The sequence below is a fragment of the Triticum aestivum genome, chromosome 1B (assembly GCF_018294505.1).
Source record: "Triticum aestivum cultivar Chinese Spring chromosome 1B, IWGSC CS RefSeq v2.1, whole genome shotgun sequence".
Lineage (NCBI taxonomy): Eukaryota > Viridiplantae > Streptophyta > Magnoliopsida > Poales > Poaceae > Triticum > Triticum aestivum.
Window position 1 is genome coordinate 580,656,860 of NC_057795.1, and position 21,476 is coordinate 580,678,335.

At 53.1% G+C, this 21,476-nt stretch overlaps 2 protein-coding genes across 2 annotated transcripts; one reads left to right on the forward strand and one right to left on the reverse strand.

Moving 5' to 3' along the window:
• Positions 1 to 2,511: 2,511 nt before the first annotated feature.
• LOC123139847 (probable xyloglucan glycosyltransferase 7) lies at positions 2,512 to 6,538 on the forward strand. The gene is made up of 5 exons (XM_044559547.1): positions 2,512 to 3,571; positions 4,143 to 4,451; positions 4,565 to 4,855; positions 4,951 to 5,064; positions 5,439 to 6,538. Exons 1-5 carry the CDS (start codon positions 2,816 to 2,818, stop codon positions 6,075 to 6,077), a joined length of 2,109 nt encoding a protein of 702 aa, XP_044415482.1. The 5' UTR covers positions 2,512 to 2,815; the 3' UTR covers positions 6,078 to 6,538.
• Positions 6,539 to 14,649: 8,111 nt separating this feature from the next.
• On the reverse strand, positions 14,650 to 20,409 carry LOC123139854 (uncharacterized). The gene is made up of 3 exons (XM_044559554.1): positions 19,764 to 20,409; positions 18,619 to 18,806; positions 14,650 to 15,585 (listed from the first exon to the last, which is right to left on the reverse strand). The coding sequence occupies exons 1-3, from the start codon at positions 20,362 to 20,364 to the stop codon at positions 15,076 to 15,078; spliced, it is 1,299 nt and encodes a 432-aa protein (XP_044415489.1). The 5' UTR covers positions 20,365 to 20,409; the 3' UTR covers positions 14,650 to 15,075.
• Positions 20,410 to 21,476: the final 1,067 nt, after the last annotated feature.

Sequence of the window (21,476 nt, forward strand, 5' to 3'; positions counted from 1 at the left end):
AACATCCTCTTCCTCTCTGCGATGTCCTCCTTGTAGTCCTTCCACCATTGCAATTGGTCTTGATCCATGTCCTTCTTGTACATCATCATGTGCTCTTTCTCTTCCACCATGAGTTCTTTCCATACCTTTTCCTCTTTGAGCTTGATCATCCTCTCCTCCAACTCGGCCTTGCGCTTTGCTTCTTCACGCTTTGCTTCAACTTGTGCAAGCTTGACCTCTTTCTTCTTCTCAGTGATAAGAAGCTTCGTCTCCAATGTCTTCGTTGTCAATTCCTCTCTTGCCTTAATCATGTGGTCCATCTTCTCCCTTAGGCTTGACGCCTCTTCTTCCATCTTCACCCTTAGCTTGCCCTTCTTGGTTCCCTCGGGCTTGCCCAAGTTCCTCTCCTCCTCATCTTCACTATCATCCATCCTAAGCATTGCCGACTTCTTGGGTGCGGTCTCTTGATCCCTTAACTTCCACTTGTCAAAGGTTTGAAGAATTGTCCAAGCATGCTTAAATGGGAATGGCTTGCCCTTGGAAGCGGCCATCTCCTTGTACCTCATGCCGGCAATTGTCTCCTATCAACCACACATAAATCACATAAGAACCCACCAATAGCATAGTACACACACATAATCAAAATAGTGAAGAAATATGTACTCACATAGTCACTCTCCACGGCTCCACTAGGTGGTGCATCCCTCACTTGGTCCATGGCCGCACTCCAACGAGCACAAGCGGGCTTGATCAACTCCCACCGGCCTTGAAGCGACCAGTAAGTGCGAGAGATGAACCCACTATTCTTCGGCTTGATCCTACAATAGGTGTCCTAGATCCTTTGCCAATATCGTTTACCGGTTTGATCGGTGCCGGTGGTTGCATCCATTCCCATAGCTGCCCAAGCACGAACCAAGAGGATATCTTCCGCCTCGGTGTAGTTTGTCGACCGCGCGTGTGGGTGGGAAGCGGCAGTGAATGCCTCCTCCCCTATCTCGGCCACCTCCTCCTCGTCATCACCTTCATCCTCCTCATCTTCCTCTAAGTCATCACCAACCCTAAAGGGTTCGAGAGGCGGAGCCCCGAGGTCCACCTCCGCGTTTTGGAGGAGGTCCATGAACAAGGATGGGGTTGCCATTTTCTCGAACACCTCGTGCGCGGCATGAGGAGGTTCGGCCACGGCGACGAAAGGAGGTTCGGCGACGGAGGCAGGCGGGGGCGCGGCCTTCTTCCGCACCGCGCGCTTCTTCCGCTGCATCTTCACGGCCGGGGCGACCTTGGATGGCGCCTTCGTCCGGCTCTTCTTGCTGGCCGGGGCGGGAGCCGGGAGGCGCCGGGGCGGTGATGGTGGCCGGGGCGGGAGCCGGGGAGGCGGCAGGAGGAGGTGCGAGGCCCGCCCGCCGCCGCTTGGCCCCGACGTGGGTCACCGCCACCATGTCAGCCACGGTCGGGTGGGCGGGGGCGGGGGCGGGCCGGGCGGGCGCGGCGGCGGCGGGTCCCTCCATGGCCGGCGCGGCAGGAGGCGGCGGGAGGCGGCGGGAGGAGGAGGAAGTTTCCTCCCGCGCGAGAGAGGAAGAGGAGTGCGGGTTGGGGGGAGATTTTCCTCTCAACCCCTACTTCTACAGGTTGCAAACTGGTTTGAGGGTTGGACCTCTAAATTGTTTTACGGGTTTGAGGGTTTAGAGGTTCTAGTCTACGACGTTTTTTCGGCTAAAACTGTAAAAAAAACGGTTATTTTTAGGGGTTTGAGGGTTTGAGGGCTCTACTAGACTTGCTCTAACCCACCGTTTCCTGCCAGTTTGCACGTACCTCCAGCACTCCCCGTGTTAAAATGTTGCAGACAAAACAGTGTCAATCTTCTCCACGTTTGCTTATCTATTTGTCTGTTTAGTTGCAGATACTAATCCTGTCCCCGGTATTCAGAGATTCGGCCGATCACTTTCCCTTTTGTTGCTTACCACGGATTACGTTTGTTAATGGAATGCTGGCTCAATTTGTCCCCATCTCTAGCCAAGTGGAGCCCCGTACGCAGATCTAATCTCAGCCTTCTTGCCCTTTTCCCCAATACTTTTGGCCCGTAATCCGCCCCCATGCACCCCGAATTCCCCACCTGGTGCTCGTCAGCAGAGCCTGACCGCCCGGCCGTTTTGACCGGCGCGGCACCATGCAGCACGTAGCAAGCTGCCGGCCAGAGCGCGCGCGCCGGCTGCCGTGGCACCGACAGGCGACAGCCCAGGCCGCAGCCCAACCGCACGCAACGAATAGACCGACGTGCGCCGAACTCCTTGGCCTCGCTACGTACCGCGCCCACGCACGTTGATCTCATCACGCCAATTCGGCTCCGAAGCAGCGGCGAAGCGTCCATCCAAACCCGGCACCGGCTCCGCTGCTCGTTTCGGTTCACCACGGCCGGGCGGGCGGGTCGGTCGTGTGTGCGCCTGTGCGCGTCTCGGGGCGCCAAAGAAGCGTTTTTTATTCGGCCGGGTCGGGCGGTAGGGGGGGTCGACGCGGCGGTGGCGAGGGGCGGACGAGGCTACAAATAAACAAAGCGGGGGAGGGGGAGCTCGTATCGTATCCCTGAGCGAGAGCGAGCGAGCGACGTGGTGAGCTGTTCTTCCCCCCTCCCCCCTTCGTGGCCTGCTGCTCTGCGTGCTCTGGCGGGTGCGTCCGTCCGTCCTCCAGGGGGCTATTAAGGGTGTCCAGCTGCTGCCCTCTATGAGCGGGTAAAGCGGCGCCGAGGAGGAGCAGGAAGAAGCGCCATTCTTCGTTGGCTGAGAGTTCTTGGCTGCTGCTGCTGCTGCTGTCTGTCGGAGGTCGGCGAGGTCGGGTGGCAACAATGGCGCCATCGTTCTGGGGGAGGGAGGCGAGGCTGAGCGACGGGGGCGGCGGGACGCCGGTGGTGGTCAAGATGGAGAACCCCAACTGGTCCATTTCGGAGATGGAGCAGGAGGCGGTGCCGGGGTCGCCGGCGGGGCTGGCGGCCGGCAAGGCCGGGCGCGGCAAGAACGCGCGCCAGATCACCTGGGTGCTGCTCCTCAAGGCGCACCGCGCGGCGGGGCGCCTCACGGGCGCGGCCTCCGCGGCGCTCGCCGTCGCCGCCGCCGCGCGCCGGCGGGTGGCGGCGGGCCGGACGGACGGCGACGCCGCTCCCGGGGAGAGCACGGCCCTGCGCGCGCGCTTCTACGGCTGCCTCAGGCTCTTCGTCGTGCTCTCCATGCTGCTGCTCGCCGTCGAGGTGGCCGCCTACCTCCAGGGCTGGCACCTCCAGATGCCCGAGATGCCCGAGATGCCGGGCCAGCTCGCCATGGACGGCCTCCTCGCCGTCGACGGGCTCGCCGCCGCCGCCTACGCCGGCTGGATGCGCGTCCGCCTCCAGTACATCGCGCCGCCGCTGCAGTTCCTCACCAACTCCTGCGTCGTGCTCTTCATGATCCAGAGCGTCGACCGCCTCATCCTCTGCCTCGGCTGCCTCTGGATCAAGCTCAGGGGCATCAAGCCCGTGCCCATCGCCGCCGACAAGGACGACGTCGAGGCCGGCGAAGAGGACTTCCCCATGGTCCTCGTGCAGATGCCCATGTGCAACGAGCGAGAGGTAAGCCCAAGCTCACTCTGCTTCTTCCCCTATCGATCTTGAGCTGCAATTGGAGCTCCATGATACGAATAGGACAGCCTAAATTCCAGTTCAGGTAGAGTGGGGAAGATGCTACCGTCTGGGTATGTGTAGACTACATTTTGTTCGGATCTTTGTCCCGAGCTCTCCAACCACAACTCTGATGCTCTCTGACGTTGATGTGTTCGTACTTCATATGAATCTCACACCAACAACAACAAACTCCGTGATTTGCTTTACAAAAGGCCGAATTTGGTTTGCGGTTGGGATTCATATCATCTCTACTTTCTTTAAGGCACACTCATTAATCCAAATCTCGGACTAGAAGTTTGTCGTCACCGGTCACCAGATAATAATTGAGGAGGCATGTGATTGGAGATCAAAGTGTCAAGCTATAGCGCACTACTTAATTTGGGAAGTGACTAAGAAAATATACTAAAATTCAATCAACTACTAGTACACTTCCTTTGGGAAAATCTTATGGGTAATTTGTTGTTGTAAAAGAACACCAGTCCAATTCAGTTAGTAACTTATTTCATTTGGATGTCTGCAGGTCTACCAGCAATCCATTGGCGCAATTTGCGCTCTCGACTGGCCAAGGTCAAACTTCTTGGTGCAGGTGCTGGACGACTCCGATGATGCCACCACTTCGGCGCTCATCAAGGAGGAGGTTGAGAAATGGCAGCGGGAGGGCGTGCGCATAGTATACAGGCACCGGGTGATCCGGGACGGCTACAAGGCTGGAAACCTGAAATCAGCAATGAACTGCAGCTATGTGAAGGACTATGAATACGTTGTCATCTTCGATGCTGATTTCCAGCCACAGGCGGATTTCCTGAAGCGCGCCATGCCCCATTTCAAGGTTTGACTCGACTGAACAATTCTTACCGATGTAGTTGTATCGCTGCTTCATTTATCTGGCAATCGATCCTATCGGTTATGTTTCTCTGACAAAACTCAATGTGCAACCTCCAGGGGAAGGACGATGTTGGGTTGGTTCAGGCAAGATGGTCTTTCGTAAACAACGATGAGAACCTGTTGACTAGATTACAGAACATAAATCTGTGCTTCCACTTCGAGGTGGAGCAGCAAGTGAATGGAGCATTTCTCAACTTCTTCGGGTTCAATGGGACTGCCGGAGTGTGGAGAATCAAGGCTCTTGAAGACTCCGGCGGCTGGATGGAGAGGACAACGGTGGAGGACATGGACATTGCTGTCCGAGCACATCTCAAGGGATGGAAGTTCCTCTACCTGAATGATGTCGAGGTACTGGCACAAATTTCCCTATGACTTATGCAGAGTTGACCTTTGCATAGAGATTAAAGAGTCATAAAACTTAACTTTTGTAACTTTCCTTTCAGTGCCAATGTGAGTTGCCAGAATCATATGAAGCATACAGAAAGCAGCAGCACAGGTGGCACTCAGGTCCCATGCAGCTGTTTAGACTCTGCTTTGTGGACATTATAAAATCCAAGGTATGAGACGTTTTCTGATGACGCACTATGAAAGTTAAAATGTCCAGCCATGGTTTATTCAGTAAAATGTAGTTTTCTGGAAACATGTTTTGGATTTATAGGTTAAAACATCAAGTAAAATGCTTTTGTATAATTGTTTGACGAAGTTTAATTTATTTACATTTGCTCCTTTATACTCAAGCAGCCATCAATTTCCACAATAATCCTTTTCAGTTCACTTGAAGTAGAAGTATTGACATATCCACAATTCATGGCAGCACATCTTTTGTTTTTATCTTTGTCCCCTTGATTGTATTCTAGCGCCATTTTGTGGTGTGTAGTCTAATGCTTGTATGGATAATTGGCCTAACAATGCTGCTTGCTTTGTGCTGCAGATTGGATTCTGGAAGAAGTGCAACCTGATATTCCTATTCTTCCTCCTCCGCAAGCTCATCCTGCCCTTCTACTCATTCACCCTCTTCTGCGTCATCCTCCCCATGACAATGTTCGTCCCCGAGGCCGAGCTTCCCGCATGGGTCGTATGCTATATTCCAGCAACAATGTCCATCATGAGCATCCTGCCATCCCCAAAGTCCTTCCCGTTCATCGTCCCGTACCTCCTCTTCGAGAACACCATGTCCGTGACCAAGTTCAATGCCATGATCTCCGGGCTGTTCCAGCTCGGCAGCGCCTACGAGTGGGTGGTGACCAAGAAGTCGGGCCGGTCCTCCGAGGGCGACCTCGTGGCCCTCGTCGAGAAGCACACCGTGCAGCAGCAGCAGCGGGTCGGGTCGGCGCCGGACCTCGCCGGGCTGGCGGCCAAGGACTCGTCGCTCCCCAAAAAGGACGCCCCCAAGAAGAAGCAGAAGCACAACAGGATCTACCGGAAGGAGCTGGCGCTGTCGTTCCTCCTGCTGACGGCGGCGGCGCGCAGCGTGCTGTCGGCGCAGGGCATCCACTTCTACTTCCTCCTGTTCCAGGGCGTCTCCTTCCTCGTCATGGGCCTCGACCTGATCGGCGAGCAAGTGGAGTGATGTTTTTACAGCAACCGAAGATCGTTACGACGGCGGTTATTTTTCGTACTTTGCAGGCATCAGAGGAGCCCTCTGTAAAGGGAGGCAACGTTTGATGCTTGTGTGATGCTTACAGGAGGAAGCTCGCTCGCTCTCTCTGATCCCTTGCCTGCCCTAGGGTGGGGGTCTGAGGCATACAAACTGAAATGTGGAGAATGTAGATAGATATAGCTCTGGATCATCATCATCAACAACAAAAAAGCCTGGGAGACGCTTTTATTCTTTCGGGCCGTCGAAATTCTTTTGTAAGAAACAAGAAATCAAAAACCTGTTGGGTGGGTGGGTGGGTGCCTAGATGACGGGTGGTCCTTTGTTCCTTGTTGACAGACTTTACCTTCAAAAAAATGAAGATAATACTTGTTTTCGCCTTGTACTTTTTGCCACGATCAATCAATTAATTATCAGAGATACATGTTCAGTTCTTCACCTCTTCTGAATGATAGTACTAGCTTTGTATGGGGAAGCTATGGAAGATTAGCCGGCAGCTTCACAAATGGAGGCTGGCTGTTGAATGAACGAGTGAATGAATGTACGGGGGACCGGGTTCCATGCTGTCTTTGTTTGGCCCTGTCATGTGCACTGGCATGGGACATATTCGTTGCTTGTTTGTTTGCTTATTTGATCCGTGTCGCAATCGGCGAGAAGGACGTGTACCCCCGGGCTTGTCCCTGGGCTCGGCTTGGCTTGGAGAGCAGTCCATGTGGAGGCGCACAGGGACTCACAGTGCTAGTAGGCGTTCTTGGACTGTTGCCTGACGGTGCATGTTCTTGCCTGGCTTATCTTCCAACTGGCGAATTGGGGTCGGTCAGAAACTAACTAACCACTTCTCGGTCGGTCAGACAGTCAATTGCCTTGTCGTCCGGTTCCTTGTGTATTCACCTTGGTCCTCTTTCATGATCTGTCATATTCACATTCCAACCCATCGTACATATCCCCTCCGTCCCAAAAGTCTTGTCTTAGATTTATCCAAATACTGATGTATCAAGTCACGTTTTAGTATTAGTAACATTCATATCTAGACAAATGTAAGACAAAATTTTTTGGACGGAGAGAGTACATAGCTACCTCTCCCCAAGTCAGTCTGAAGCTCTTTTTTCTGTGTATCAGCACGGACCCGGGCTCTTTGCTGCTGATTGTACCGATGCTGAACCGTGGGGGAAGAATTACGTCCACGGGTGGAGTGTTCTTGCACGCATGTTTTGTTTGGAATCAGCTTTGTTTGTGTCTGGAGGATGCTAGTACGTGATACGGGTGGCGGTCGTGGTCGTGGGCGCCGGGTGCGGGAGACAGCGCACGTTACGAGGAGAGGAAAGAGACCTCTGCCTCCCTCCCCGTCAGTCAGTCGCTCTCGGGATCGATCGATCTAGCGAGCAGCGAGACCACCGGGGCGCGGGCAGGGTCGGCATCGGCGGATAAAACATCGCTCCGTAGCTGCAGTTCCCTTGCACATGTCTCCGCGAGGCAAGGACCCGCCACCGATACCATCCGGCCGATCCCACGGTCGCACTTTTGCCCGTGTCACCTTTGGCGCACGGCCCGGGTATGTGAGAGCAATTTTAACGGGGCAATCCATTTCGTCCGTTGCCGTTCGTTTGGGTCGGCGCGGACAGAAAAGTCGGTCCAACGCGCCGACCCAAATGGATGCGCGTCCGTTTTTCGTCCGCGTGCAACCCATTTCCGGTCCTTTTTAAGCCGGATTTGCGACGGCGCGAACACGCGACGGACGCGCGCACGCTCGCCCTCTTTTCCCCCGGGCCCGCTGGTCTGTGTCACATCGCCCTCCCTAATCCAACAGCAACCCTCGCCCTCATCCTCCGTCGTCGAGTGCCCGGTGATCTCATTGACGAGTACGTCCGTATGAGCGAGTCTACTTACCTAGAGTCCCTGTATAAGTTTTGCAAGGCTGTTATTGTTGTGTTTGGCCCTGAGTATTTGAGAGAGTCGACTGCTGAAGATACATCCCGTTTGTTGGCGATGAATGTCAGTAGGGGCTTTCCAGGGATGCTTGGTAATATAGACTGCATGCATTGGGAGTGGAAGAACTGCTCTTCTGCTTGGCAAGGGCAGTATAAGGGCCATGTCAGGGCTTGCACTATCATACTTGAGGCCGTAACGTCTCAAGATCTCTGGATATGACACTCTTTTTTTGGCATGGCCGGATCACACAATGATATCAACGTGCTTCAGCGCTCGCCTGTGTTTGTTAGGCTTGCCGAAGGCAACAGCCCACTGGTGAACTTTACTGCCAACGGCCACACCTACGACAAAGGTTACTATCTGGGTGACGGTATCTATCCTCAGTGGACCACTATTGTCAAGACAATATCCAACCATGTCGGAGAGAAGAGGAAGATTTGCCCAAGAGCAAGAGAGTGCTAGGAAGGATGTCGAGCGTGCCTTTGGTGTTTTGCAATCTCGATGGGGCATCGTTCGATATCCTGCTAATACCTGGAGCACGCAGAAACTGTGGGAGGTGGTGACTGCTTGTGTGATCATGCATAATATGATCATAGAAGACGAGCGCCCGGAACGTCTGTATAATCAAGGCTTTCAGTTTCAGGATGAAAATGTTGTGCCTGAGCATGGAGTAGCGGCAACGTTTGAACAGTTCGCCCAATTTCATGAAGACATGCGTGATTGGAAAACTCACGTGCAACTGCAAAATGATTTGGCTGAGCATATGTGGGCTCATGTTGGCAACCAATAGGTGAGTTTTCCAATCACGCAAGTCATGACAAAATCAGGTGAGTTGTTCAAACATAGCCACTCCTCCATGTTCAGGCACAACATTCTCACCCTGAAACTAAAACACTTGATCGTAGAGACGTTCCGGGCGCTCATATTCTACAATCATACTGTGCACGATCACACAAACAATCATCACCTCCCACAGTTTCTTCATGCTTCAAGTATTAGCAGGATACCGAATGATGCCCCATCGAAATTGGAAAACGCCAAAGGCACGGTCGACATTCTTCCTAACACTCTCTTGCTCTTGGGCAAATCTTTTCCTCTTCTCTCCGTCAGGGTTGGGGATTGTCTTCACAATAGTGGTCCACTGAGGATAGATACCCTCACCCAAGTAGTATCCTTTGTTGTAGTTGTGGCCGTTGATAGTAAAGTTCACCGGTGGGTTGTTGCCTTCGGCATGCCTAGCAAACACCGACGAGCGCTGAAGCACGTTGATATCATTGTGTGGTCCGACCATGCCAAAGAAAGAGTGCCAGATCCAGAGATTTTGAGATGCCGAAAAAATAGGCGGCGGCGATGTCTGCGACGAAGGAGGCGGGTGAGGGTTTGCTATTAGAATGGGAGAGGATGGCCAATGTGTCACCGGCCAGCGGGCCAGTAAAGGAGTAGGCGGGCGGGCGTCCGTCTCATGTCCACGCCGACGTAAATCCGGCTCAAAAATAGATCGAGAATGAGTCGGCAGGCGGATGAAAAGCGAACGCGCGTCCGTTTGGGTCGGCGCGTTGGGCCGACTTTTCTGTCCGCGCCGACCCAAACGGACGTGCACGGATGAAATGGGTCGGCGCATTGGAGTTGCTCTGACATGCCATTTAACATGCCATGCCGCCGGCCACGCGCGAGGGGCAAAGGCTCCCTTTCTTCTTGGTTCGGCCGGCGCGGCGTGGTACGAGCTCGCCTAGTCGCGCCCGCCATTTGGCCGTGCAGGCGGTACGAGGCTCGCGCCTGTCACCGTCGCCGTCGTCGTCCGGCGCAGGACTATGGTGGTGCACGCGACTAGCCCACCGCACGTACGTACGGGTACTGCATGGTACTGTACATGACATGCCGCCATCGTGCAAGGGGAAAGTATTCCCTTTCTTCTTTGTTCGGCCGGCGCGGCGCCGTACAAGCTCGCCTAGTCGCGCAGCCGTCCGTGCAAGCGGTACGAGGTTCTTCGTCTACCACCGTCGCGGTCGTCGGTCGTGCGCGCGACTTAGCCCAGCGCACGTGCCGGTATTACGGCATGCCGTCCAACGAAACGACACGCAAAACGTTCGTGGGCACGTCCACCCATCCAATCGTATGCATTAGACTGCGCGAGGTACCGGACGGTGATCTTCTAGGCGTGGCCTCCGAGGCAAAGCCACCGGCAACTACGCGGCCGTCCACGCCATCGTTGTCGTTGCTGTCATTGTTGCTGTCGCCGTCGTCCTTCCAGCGGCGGACGACTCAGGGGTTGCGGCAACTCTGATCGGCCGCCGCTGCGCGCTCGCGGCGAAGCCTCTTCGCCTCGCTTTGCGCAGACGATCAGCCGCGTTTGGCCCACGGCGCCAGTCGGGCACGGACTCCGGCCCACACCGTCCGCCCTTGCCGGTGTGGGCAAGGGCGGCGCGTGGGACTTGGTCAATCCTATCTTGTAGAGCTGGTCGATGATCCAGCGCCCGCGGCGGAATGACGTCTATGCGGTATTCCTGGCCGATCCTCGGCCAAGGCCAAGGCGAGGTCCGGGTCGACACGCACCCAGTCTGGTGGCACATCTGACTTGGCGAAGGCCGAATGGCGATCCACGTTGCGTCGCTCCCAGCACTACTCCTCAGTTGTCGCCTTGTCGGTAGCCGTCTTGGCGTGGGAGGACGACGCGTCGTGGTCCTGGCCGAGTTAGTAATGGACGCGGCCGCGCACACGTTCTTCTCGTCCGTCCGCACAGCCTCGGCAAGGAGTGACTCCTCCTCATCATCATCGTCAGAGATTGTTACCTCGCCCTTGACCGTCGCCACCGGCGGGCGCAGAGACCATCGACGACAGCGCCATGATCCGGATGCCCCCGAGGACCCACCTGCCTGCACCGAAAACCACCGGGAGTCGCTTCCGGACTTGCCCATCTCTGCGGACGAGGGGAGAGGAGTGGAGGCGGAGGAAAGAAGAGGAGGGGGTAACCGGGCCAGGCTTACCAGCGCCGCCTCAATGCGGGCGCAGCGGACGCAGTAGGCTTCTCGGTCATCCCGTTCGCATTGAAGCGGCTCCCATGAACCGTCTGATCACGTCGGTCTAAACGACATGAATGCGGTAAGCAGGTCGTTCGGTCGCCTCCGCTTTGAGAGCCGTTGATGAGCCGCATGAGTGCGCCGGCGAGAGTTTTGGGTGAGACCACTAACTCAAACGGCTACGTGGCAAACTTCCAGACGCCTGCAAACCTCCTACCGCTTGCTTCCAGTTTACGGAAATTTGGACGTGCGGACTGGTTCCCGGACATTCGGCGCATGATGTGAGGCCAACTCCACCGTGCGATCCCAAACGGACGTCCGTTTTGCCCGGATTTTGTTCATTTGGGTAGGATAATGGGGTCGTGTCCGGGCCTGTCCTGTGATGCGGTGGTCGTGCGCCCAGCGCGCGGCTGCATCCTTTGGCCACATCTTGTCCGCCTTCAAAATAAACAACGTTTCAAATACCAACGGCCTAGTTCACGCCAGCGGCCCTAGTTCGCGCTGACAACAAAGCCAGCGGCCTACACGTCCTTGCCGGCAACACAACCAGCGGCCGACAACATAGCCGGCCTGCAAAATAAATAGTTTTGTTCGCCGGCAACACAACCAGCCTCCAAAATGAATCAGTTTCTCGCCGTCACACAGCCGGCGGCCCAGCGGGCGGCACCCATGCCAGCCTCCAAAAAGAACGGCCACGGCCGATCGGACAACCTAGTTCAGGCCGTCGACGTCGAACATCTCCTTCTGCATGGCCTCGAACCAGCTCCTCGTCTTCTCGCTCATCTTGGTCAAGTCCACGCTTATGATCGCAAGGGGCACCTCCTTTGCTTTGGTTGCGGCATTGGTGGCCTCGATGTCGAGCTGCCTCTGCCTGGCCGTGACATTGCGGCCTGGATGTCGAGCTGCCTTTGTCGGGCCGCCTCCTCCATGTCGATCTTTCTCTTCTTGGCCGCCTCCTCCATCTCAGGCTTCTTCCTTTGAAGCTCTAGGTATTGCTTCATTTGCTTGTCCTTGCTTTGCCGCTTCTTCTCGTCCCTCAAATCCTTTTGAGACATCATGCCATGCAACGTCTCATGCAAGGCCATGGATGAGGCATCACGTATGTTGTCCACCTTGGAGTTGGTCTTGCCCCTCGGCCTCTTCAACTCCTCGCCATCTCCACCTCCGGCGAACTTGGCCGTCTTCTTGCCTCTCTTCCTTTGAAGTTCACAGTATTGATCCTTGAACTTAGGGCAATTGTTGATGATTGTCCAACAATGTGTAAGAGTGAATGGCTTGTCATTGTGTCGGGCCTTGAATGCTTCCAAAGATTAAAATGCCTACACTACATGATCAACAAGAATTGGACATGCAAACATATAGAAGGCCGAAGACTCATGGCCGTAGCAAGGAAAGGACTAGGATGAGGAGAGCATATCATGTCCCCAACGCCGAGACCACTCACGGGTCGTGCTTCAACGCTCTCAAATGCGGCGCAATACTTGTTGCACTCTTGTTGGATGAACAACCACCTCTTTTGAATGGAGGTGATGCCACGGTTGATTGTAATTTATTAGGGCTCGAACATCTTCCTTTCATGGAAAGTTTTGTGGACTCTCGTCCAAAAAACTAGCCCTTTTGTTGCGCGCCCGTCCTCGGATGTTGGCTAATCTCCATCCAACATTGGCAAATCAACTTGTTCTCATCTTGTGTATATGAACCCGTGCGAATGCTCTCCCTCCTCTTTTGTGATTCCGCTCTTTGGGTGAGCTCGTCGATGAACAATGGGTCGCCACTGATATCAATGTCATTGCCTTCTTCTTCATCACCATCACCTTCGACATAGATGTCATCGTATTCATGCCACGAGTCACCATGGTCGTAGTCAGCACGGTCGTCGGCCTCTTCATCGGCAACAAACTGAGCGCGGCCATCCTGACTTTGGGTCTCCTCGGGATCGTAGGCAGGGACGTGCTCACCGTTGTAGATCACGTCCTCCATGAACCGGTCGTAGTAGGGATCGTCGACCAGTGGCGTTGGTGTTGGCATTCCGTCGAACAAGACGCGGGGGGACAACATGGTGCCCCGTAAACGGCGGTCGTGCTTGCTTTCTTTGCATCTCGACGGACGGTCGGCCACCGCTGCTGGACCCAGGTGTGATGTTGAGGTCAATGACCGCCGAGGGGCGTGGGGTGGACGGCGCGATCACGCTCATGTCCGGCGACCCCGAGAAACGGGTCTGGCCGTCGTGCCTTGGCGGGGGGAAGCCGAGGGACATAGGCGTGGTCTGCGACATCGGTGGCTGGCAGTGCGGAGGCCGGGCGACCGACGAGCCTGTGCTCGCTGGGCCGACGGCCGCTGCAGAGAAACCAGTCGGGCGACAAAATGCCAAGCATGAGGAGGGTGTGCGCTTTGTTGACGATGGCCTCCTTCTCGACCTCGGCCTTACGCCGCGCGGCCTCCATTGCATCGCGCTCGGCGGCGAACTTGGCCACGGAGGCGTTGTCCTTGACGACCGCCCTCCGGTTCCTCCTCTTCGCCGATTCCGCGTCCAACTTGGCGATCTCCTTCGGCGTTCATTCCGACCGCGGCTCCCTTGGAGCCTTGCCCTTCTTCTTCTTGGCCATTCCGGGCGGGTCGACGACCATGCCGCCGAAGTTCAGCTGGGCGCCGGCCATGGACAGGGGAGGGAGGGGGACGGCGGGACATGGGAGGGTTTGGGGGGAAATGACGCCAAAGGGGGCGCGGGGTTTTTTTGCTTTGTGCCACCGACAGACGGGCCAGGGACGGACAAGCGCGCACTTCCCGCCCATCCGCTCGCTGTACATTTCACCCCAAAACCGGCGTAAATTTGGGCCAGGGATGGGTCAAAAGCGGACACAAAGCAGACAAAAATCCGTTTGCTCCCGCGCGCTGGGCCGTATGGTTCGTCCGTTTTACCCCGAACGGACGGTTGCGGTCGCGCGGTGGAGTTGGCCTGACCATGCAGTCCGGACATTTAGGGAGGTTTAATGTACATCGTTGGAGAATGCCCTTACACGGTACATGACATGCCGCCGCGTGGGGGAAAACGATGCCTTTCTTCTTCGTTTGGCCGGCGCGGCGTCGTACGTTCTCGCCGAGTTGCGCCGCCGTCCATCTAGGTGGCCGGCCAGACGGATGCGCACACCGTCGCCGTCGTCGGGAGCCTGGGAGACGGCTGTCCAGGCGGTCCAACCAGACGCGCCGGTGATCACCTGGGTGGTTAATTCCGTATCGCTCGGCCGCCAGGCGAAGAATCTACGCAAGAATTACTTGGGTGTTGGTGCCATCATGCATGTACCAACTACTCCCTCCGTTCCAAAATAGATTACCCAATTTTATACTAATTTTAGTACAAAGTTAAGTCATCTATTTTGGAACGGAGGGCCTCACTATACATAGTTCGAAGAAGCTGGATGCATGATTCAGACAAGTTAGCTGCCCGTCATTTCCCCCTCATGCTCACTCCATGACAGCATGTAACCACAACTGTGTAAAACTTTCTAAGCACACGAGTGCGTCCAGGGCAACTCAGACCAGGAACCAAATCAGGACGCCGAAGCAAAGACATTTGGTGGATCTCAAGCACGACGTACCCAAACCGAAGCGCTTGCAGCTAATCAAGCGATTTTATTGAGTGCGTGCACCTGCACCAGCGCCCACCCAGATGGACGGACAGAGTGGTACGTACGTTGCCAGGTTGGTTCATACAGGAGGCAGACCCGCCCCAGGGGGCTCTATGTACAGAAACAGGCCAAACGATACAGATGTACGTACTTACTTGCCATCATTATTACTCCAGTTTTGTGCTTCTCTTCTAATTCAGGGCAGCTGAGGGAGGCCCAGCCAGCCAGCTTCCAGGATCCATCATCATCATCGCCTCTCAAGAGGCTAATAATGACCGCGTAATCATCACCGCTGCCTTCTGTAGTCCCTTGAGTGAAGCCAGCGAGCGTGTGCTTGTGGGACTGCTCCAATGGAGGCTCGGATGATTGTGCCGGGACCGGACCTAGAAATTATCTTAGCTACTTGCCCGACCCTTTATTGCCGTCATCATCGTCGTCGTCTTCCAGGTCGCTGAACGATACGTCCTCCTCCCGCCCCAGCGAAGCCCTGTTGCTTGCTGCCGCTACCGCCTCGGGCTCCTCGGCTGAGTCATCGTCGGGCCATTCGTCCACTTCGTCTTCATCGGTGTCGGCGTGGAGTCTGGACTCCACGAGTGGAGCCTTGATTTTATCTTTCACTGACAACAGCTCTTCTTCGATCACTGACTTGTCGACGATTTCCACTTCGGTGGTTGAGACTGGGAACTTCTCAGCCTCGATTTCTGGCGTGATGTCAGAGGAGGGTTCTTCAAAGGAATGGACATCCGATACGGAGACTTCTTTATCTTGGATGATTGAAGGTTCTATCACCTTCTCTTCAGCTGGGGCAGAGGATTCATTCAGTTTCTCTGATGATTCTCCGGTAGTTTCAGATCCTCGCTTATTCTTAGCCTGTAAACTTTGCAGCAGCTCCTCCCTTGCTTCCAGGATCTGTACAGAAAAGGGGGAAATTATAAGGTGGAAATAATTTGGAATAGAAAATAAATGAGACCTAAGGAGAAAATCACTCTGTTAGTGTGCATTGAAAAATGAAAACACTTGGTCAAGTTTGAAGCAACAATTAAGTGAATGCCGCCCTTTCTTGATTCTATGCTGTTAGTGTGCATCTCCCGGTTGAGATGGATATGTGGCCACACAAGAAAGTATCAGACCCGTAAAGATGATATACGTGATAGAGTTGGGGTAGCACCGTTTGAAGAGGAGCTTGTCCAACAACGTCTGAGATGGTTTGGGCATATACAATGTAGGCCTCCAGAAGAGCCAGTGCGTGGGCGGATGGTTAAAGCATGTTGATAATGTGAAGAGAGGTTGGGGTAGACCAAACTTGACATGGGAGGAGTCCGTAAAGAGAGATCTGAAGGACTGGAATATCACCAAAGAACTAGCCATGGACATGGGTGCGTGGAAGTTAGCAATCCACGTGCCAGAAACATGACTTGGTTTCAATATCTTGTGGATTTCAACTCTAGCCTACCCCAACTTGTTTGGGATGCAAAGGCCATCTGAAGCGAAACGATTTTATCATTTTAAGCAAACAGTATTCATTCTACTTGCAGTCTGAAACTGTTAAAGGTGAATATAAGTTGTGCATTATAAGGGTGTGTTTGGTTTGAAGCATAGGGTAGAATGTAATGGGTTCATCCTACACCTAGCAAATATTGTTGCGTTTGGTTTGAGAAGGAACCAGAACAAACACATTCCTTGAAAGAGAATATACCCCATAGACACGGTTCCACCACTTGTGGCGGAGATGGAAAGAGCAGCGGAGCTTCCAGCGAGAATGCGGCTAGTGGCGTCGGGCTAGCAGCCATGGAATATCAGCGGCGGCGGCTCAGGGGAAGAGAGGTGGTGTGGCGGGAGGGGTAGGAGTCGGCTGCTGGGTGGCGGCCGATTTGACCGAGAGCAAGCCGGCAAGGAAGCCGACGCAGACCCACACGCCATGGGAGTGTTCGCCATGGTGTGTGTCTGACCGTGCTGGTACTGTATGCCGCGCTGTTCAAGTTGCTGCTGCTTGGCATGGTGTTCTTTTACCTCAGGCACCCCAGGTTCTCTAGGATTGAGTCGAATCGATCTACTCATGCCAACTTTTATTTGTCTCGTTTGAGAGCTTCATCTTCTTGGCTAGCCTTTTCTTTTCAAACTCTTTCTTGGCTAACTAGCTAGCTTTTTTCTCGAGAGAGGGTGCGGAAATGCAAGCAAGAGAGAACAAATTGCTACTGGTTGTAAACTGCAACCAGCAAGTGCATGTGTGGTAATCTACAAAGCACGGACACGGCTGGAAGTGCCGAACTGCTGTTCTAATACGGCGGGATACGGGGATACGCCGGGATACGCGAACTTTGCAGTATCCCCCGAATTTTGATTTTAAAGAAAGAAAAAAAATGCAGGGATACGCCGGGACACGTACGGGATACGTTTGGGACACGGCCTGGCCCAAAACAGCATCGGCCCAACCCAAAACAGCATCGGCCCAACCCAGTATACCTAATCTATTTTGCAGGCTGCACGCTCTGGTCCCTCCCTCCCAGCCTCCCAGGTCGCGCTGTACCGCGCCGCCAGCCTCCTGGATCGAAGCCGCCGCCGCCTGGACTCCTCCTCGTCGCCGCCGCCGCCGCCGCCTGGATTCGACCAGCAACTGCTGGCGCTACCCCCAGCCTCGCAGGTAACCCATCAGCCTCTCCCCTCTCCTCTTTCCTCAACCTCTTCCTCTTTTATTCTTCAGATTTGCTTGTGCTGCTGGTGCTGGAGGTTGCTTGCTGGCTTGCTGCTTGCTTGTGCTGCTGGCCTGCTGCTGCTCATGCTTGTATTGTCTTCCAATTATGTCTTGCCTTCTAATCTTCTTTACTGTTTGTGTTAGATGCGTTTTGCAAGATGGATGCAGCTTGCAATGACAACATTACATGGGGGGAAGAGGATCAATCAAGCACTTGATAAAAGAGACACCAAATGGGGCACTATTCTCTATTCTGACCTCTTTCTCATTAATTTTCTGTCTTAAATGTATATTACATCGCATATTTTAATTTTATTTCATATATACTCGCCGTATCCCCGAATGGCTGTTTTCGAAAAATGCCGTATCCCGTATCCCCGCATGCGTATCCCTGTCTTTCCGTCCCCGTGTCCGTGCTTTTTAGGTGGTAATGTCAAGCCTGAACTCTGAAGTGTTGGTGCATGCGAGAGCCTGAACTCTGAAGTGTGTACCGCATGAGTTATTTATGGATTGGATGCAGCTACTGATGTTGTGTGGTTGTGGTGTTATCCTACTTAGACGGATCGTTTGACCTCGCTATTTGCTGCAACTGATGGTTCTATACTGAAATACAATAGAATTTTTTTGTTAGAATTCGAATAATTTGTTGATAAAAGAGGTAATCTCACCATTTCTATTACACATATGCACATATGCAGAGGTAATCTCACCATTTCTATACAAAAGGTAACCTGAACCAAATTTATTACATTTCATCTCCCCAACTAAACACTGAAATGCAACCCTTCCGTTCAACCTAATTATCTGAACCAAACACAGGAACAGAACCAAGCCGTTCCAGTGGGATGGAACCATGACATTCCATTCCATTTTGTTCCCAAACTAAACACACCCTAAGGGTCACATTTCTACCACAGATCACCCACAGGATCGGAGATTCAGTTCTTTACATGTGCGTACTAAATAACTAAATATAGCATATCAAATCATGTATCACCTGCAAAGGGGCCAAACAGTTCTTGAGATAATAAATTTCTTGACTACAAACTGATTGTGGTGCTATAGCTTAATAGTTATAGGCATATAGCCTGGAGTTGTTAAATGTCCCATTAATTCTGTAAGAAGCACTTCCCCGCAAAAAAAAATCTGTAAGAAGCACTCCATTCATTGCAACATACACAAAAGCCATAATAAATTAAAAACAATGTGCCAAAAACATGATAAATACTGTGAATAATGCAGGAAACTACCTGTGGTGTTGAAAGAAGTTCGGCATCTTGTTTGTTGAGTTTTGAGTGCAGAAGGACAAAATATATCTTCCAGAAACATGCTTCACTCATATCAGTTGAGCAAATCTGAACCTTTAAATCTGATAAGCTTGGCACAAGGTGTTCCATGGATAGTGCATGCACATACTGAGCATTCGACAGTTCAAAATCTAAAGATCAAGAGAAACTGTGTAAGATATTTAAGGTAATCAGTGAGGTCTACTACACATAACATGATTCTATTTGAGAGAGACAAGCATGAGTTATATGATGCAACTAGAGGCCAACAAAGCATCAGAAACCATTTCAGGACTAAAAGGCATAGAGAGGGTATGCATACATAGGGTGAACTATTTATTTCAGAACTAAATGTTAGCTCAATATCACGTGAAGCTGAAATGGAGATACCTATTACCTATGTATCCTAAAGTGATGCATTCTGCAACAATAGGGGAACACTGCTTGAAATCAATTCTGTGATATTTACATGATTTCCTGTGCATAACTACATAACGCGCAACCTCTAAAACGATATGAAGCATTCATGACTGCTGTTGAAAGCCATAAAACCGACGGAGCATGGTATTACGTATTTACATTCATATTAAACAAGTTATGGTGCTTAAGAGTTAAGACATTAACCCGATTTTGTTAATCAAATTGATAGCATGACAACCGAAAAATCATGAATATGCGAAAATGCATTGCTAGATGGACAGAATCACAACATCAAGATTCCAAAAGTATAGTTGGTACCAAGCAGGTGTACAAGCAAAGTAGAAAAATATAGGCTAGCATCAATGAACTGATAAGTGATAACCGATGTAGGTAGCTTTCAAAGGAAGTGCAATTGCATTCCAGACTGCGACATGGGGGCTTCAATCTATTCAACAAACTACATAGAACTAAACCAGTCGAGAAAGGAGTTTATGGACTCTAAGATGCCATATAAACAAATTCAGGATGAGCATGCTTGAGATCTTTGAAGGAAAATTCTAAGACTACCTCCAGCATCTACTTTCTTCATTGATAAATACGCTCAAACTGAGACCACAACGTCATTTCATTCCAGTGCACCAAATTAAGTTACGCATTATCTGAATCGGCAGTTCGACACTGAATCTTACCGTCTGCATAACGCTCGCTGATGAAGAGTGGGAAATCAAGCCACGTCTCAGGCCGCGTCGAGATGTGCTTCACGAAGACCAGCACCTCCTCGGTCCCGCCGGCGACAGGCTCCCCTTCGTCCGGCTCCTCCTCCCCGAACGGCAGGAGCGAGGACGCGATCTTGGAGATCTCCGCCACGGCCAGGTTGCTCTGCAGCATGGAGATGCCACTCCTCACCCTGCCCCCGATCTCCGCCAGATCGCTCCGGATCCCCGCGATCCCGTCCCCGTCCACGTCCACATCGCCCCCCTCCTCGTCCGCCTCCGCGGGCGCGGCGCGCGGGGACGAGGACTGCGACTCCGGCGGGGGCGGTGGAGGGGCGAGGAAGGATGCCACGCCCCAGAGGCGGCGGGTGAGGGTCTCGGTGAGCTCGGAGATGTCGTCCTTGACGCCGCGGCTCGGGGTGATGGGCTGCTCGGGGTCCTCGTCCTCGAGATCGCGCGGCGAGGACCCCTCCGCGGCCGGCCTGCCGGCGGAGGAGGCCTCGGATTCGGACGCGTCGGAGTCGGGGTCGGGCTCGCCGGAGAGCGTGGCCGCGATGGAGCGGGTGAGCCACGACATGCTGTGGTGCGGTGCGCGCGTGGGAAGAGGGTGGGGGAAGGAGGATCGATGCTGAGCTCTGGGAGTGGGTAGATTCTGGAGTTGTAGATCAGTGTGTTTGGGGCCGTCCGATCAGAAAGCGACGGGGATGATCACGTCTGTGTATTCAGTGGTAGATTCTGGCATCAGCAACCCTGGCGAGGCTCCGTCTGAAGCTTGGAATTTTGGGAATGATTTTACATTGAATATCATAAGTATCTTTCTTTTTTTTGCGGATGAACATTGAATATCATAGTAACTTGTCATGCAGGTTGCTAGTAGGGTCATTATTTATGCATTCTTCTATGGAACATAATAAAATTCCAGGTCTGATGGATTCAAATATTGAGTTTTACTAGAGGTTCTGAAACTTAATTAAGTGAGACGTGAAAGCAATGTTTGATGATTTCTCATAAGAACAATATGAACCTTGTCGGCTTTCAACTATGAGATTATTACCCTTATCCCTAAGACTAAAGGTGTCAAATAAATTTAGAAATTTTGGCCCATTTGTTTGCTAAATGTTAGATTTAAAATCTTCATTAAGATTCTTGCTCATTTTTTCAGCACCACTGGGAGGTCCGTGGAGAAGAGGTGACAAAGACGGTCCTCGGGGAGTTAATTGCATAGAAGTACCACAATTGGGGCATTGAAAGTAGATTGGTAATTTTTACGTGTCAGTACCAAGATTGGGGCGAGCCGTTGCAAAAAAGACTAAAAGTGTGTTTTATACGTATTGACAGAAAAGCTGACCGGTTGGGCCCGCCCGTCAGGCGCCATGCTGGCCAGTGGCCAGTGCGCGCGTGCCCGCGCGCTGACTGGGCGCTAACTGGGACGAGGCCGGCTCGCTCGCACCGTTTAAGTCGCGGCTGTGCGACCGAGCCAGATCCCGACCCTGACCCGCTCGCCTTCTTCTTCCTTTCTTCCTGCTCCCTGCGTCGCCGTCGCTTGCGCCCGCCACCGCTGGCCGCCACACCACGCCGCCGTAGCCATGGTTCTGGAGGATGAGAGCAGCGATGACAACTCAAGCCTCCCCTACATGTACTCCGAAACCTCCACTGATGGGCTGAACCAGGTTAGTTACTCCATTGGAG

Excerpts from the sequence above, each read along its gene's own strand:
- LOC123139847 (XM_044559547.1), top strand. The coding sequence starts at position 2,816 with ATGGCGCCATCGTTCTGGGGGAGGGAGGCGAGGCTGAGCGACGGGGGC. Across the intron at positions 4,856-4,950 it reads TCTACCTGAATGATGTCGAG|TGCCAATGTGAGTTGCCAGA; the intron begins GTACTGGCACAA and ends CTTTCCTTTCAG. Across the intron at positions 5,065-5,438 it reads TGGACATTATAAAATCCAAG|ATTGGATTCTGGAAGAAGTG; the intron begins GTATGAGACGTT and ends TTTGTGCTGCAG.
- LOC123139854 (XM_044559554.1), bottom strand. The coding sequence starts at position 20,364 with ATGTCGTGGCTCACCCGCTCCATCGCGGCCACGCTCTCCGGCGAGCCC. Across the intron at positions 18,807-19,763 it reads CAGCGAGCGTTATGCAGACG|ATTTTGAACTGTCGAATGCT; the intron begins GTAAGATTCAGT and ends CTTGATCTTTAG. Across the intron at positions 15,586-18,618 it reads AACTTCTTTCAACACCACAG|ATCCTGGAAGCAAGGGAGGA; the intron begins GTAGTTTCCTGC and ends TTTTCTGTACAG.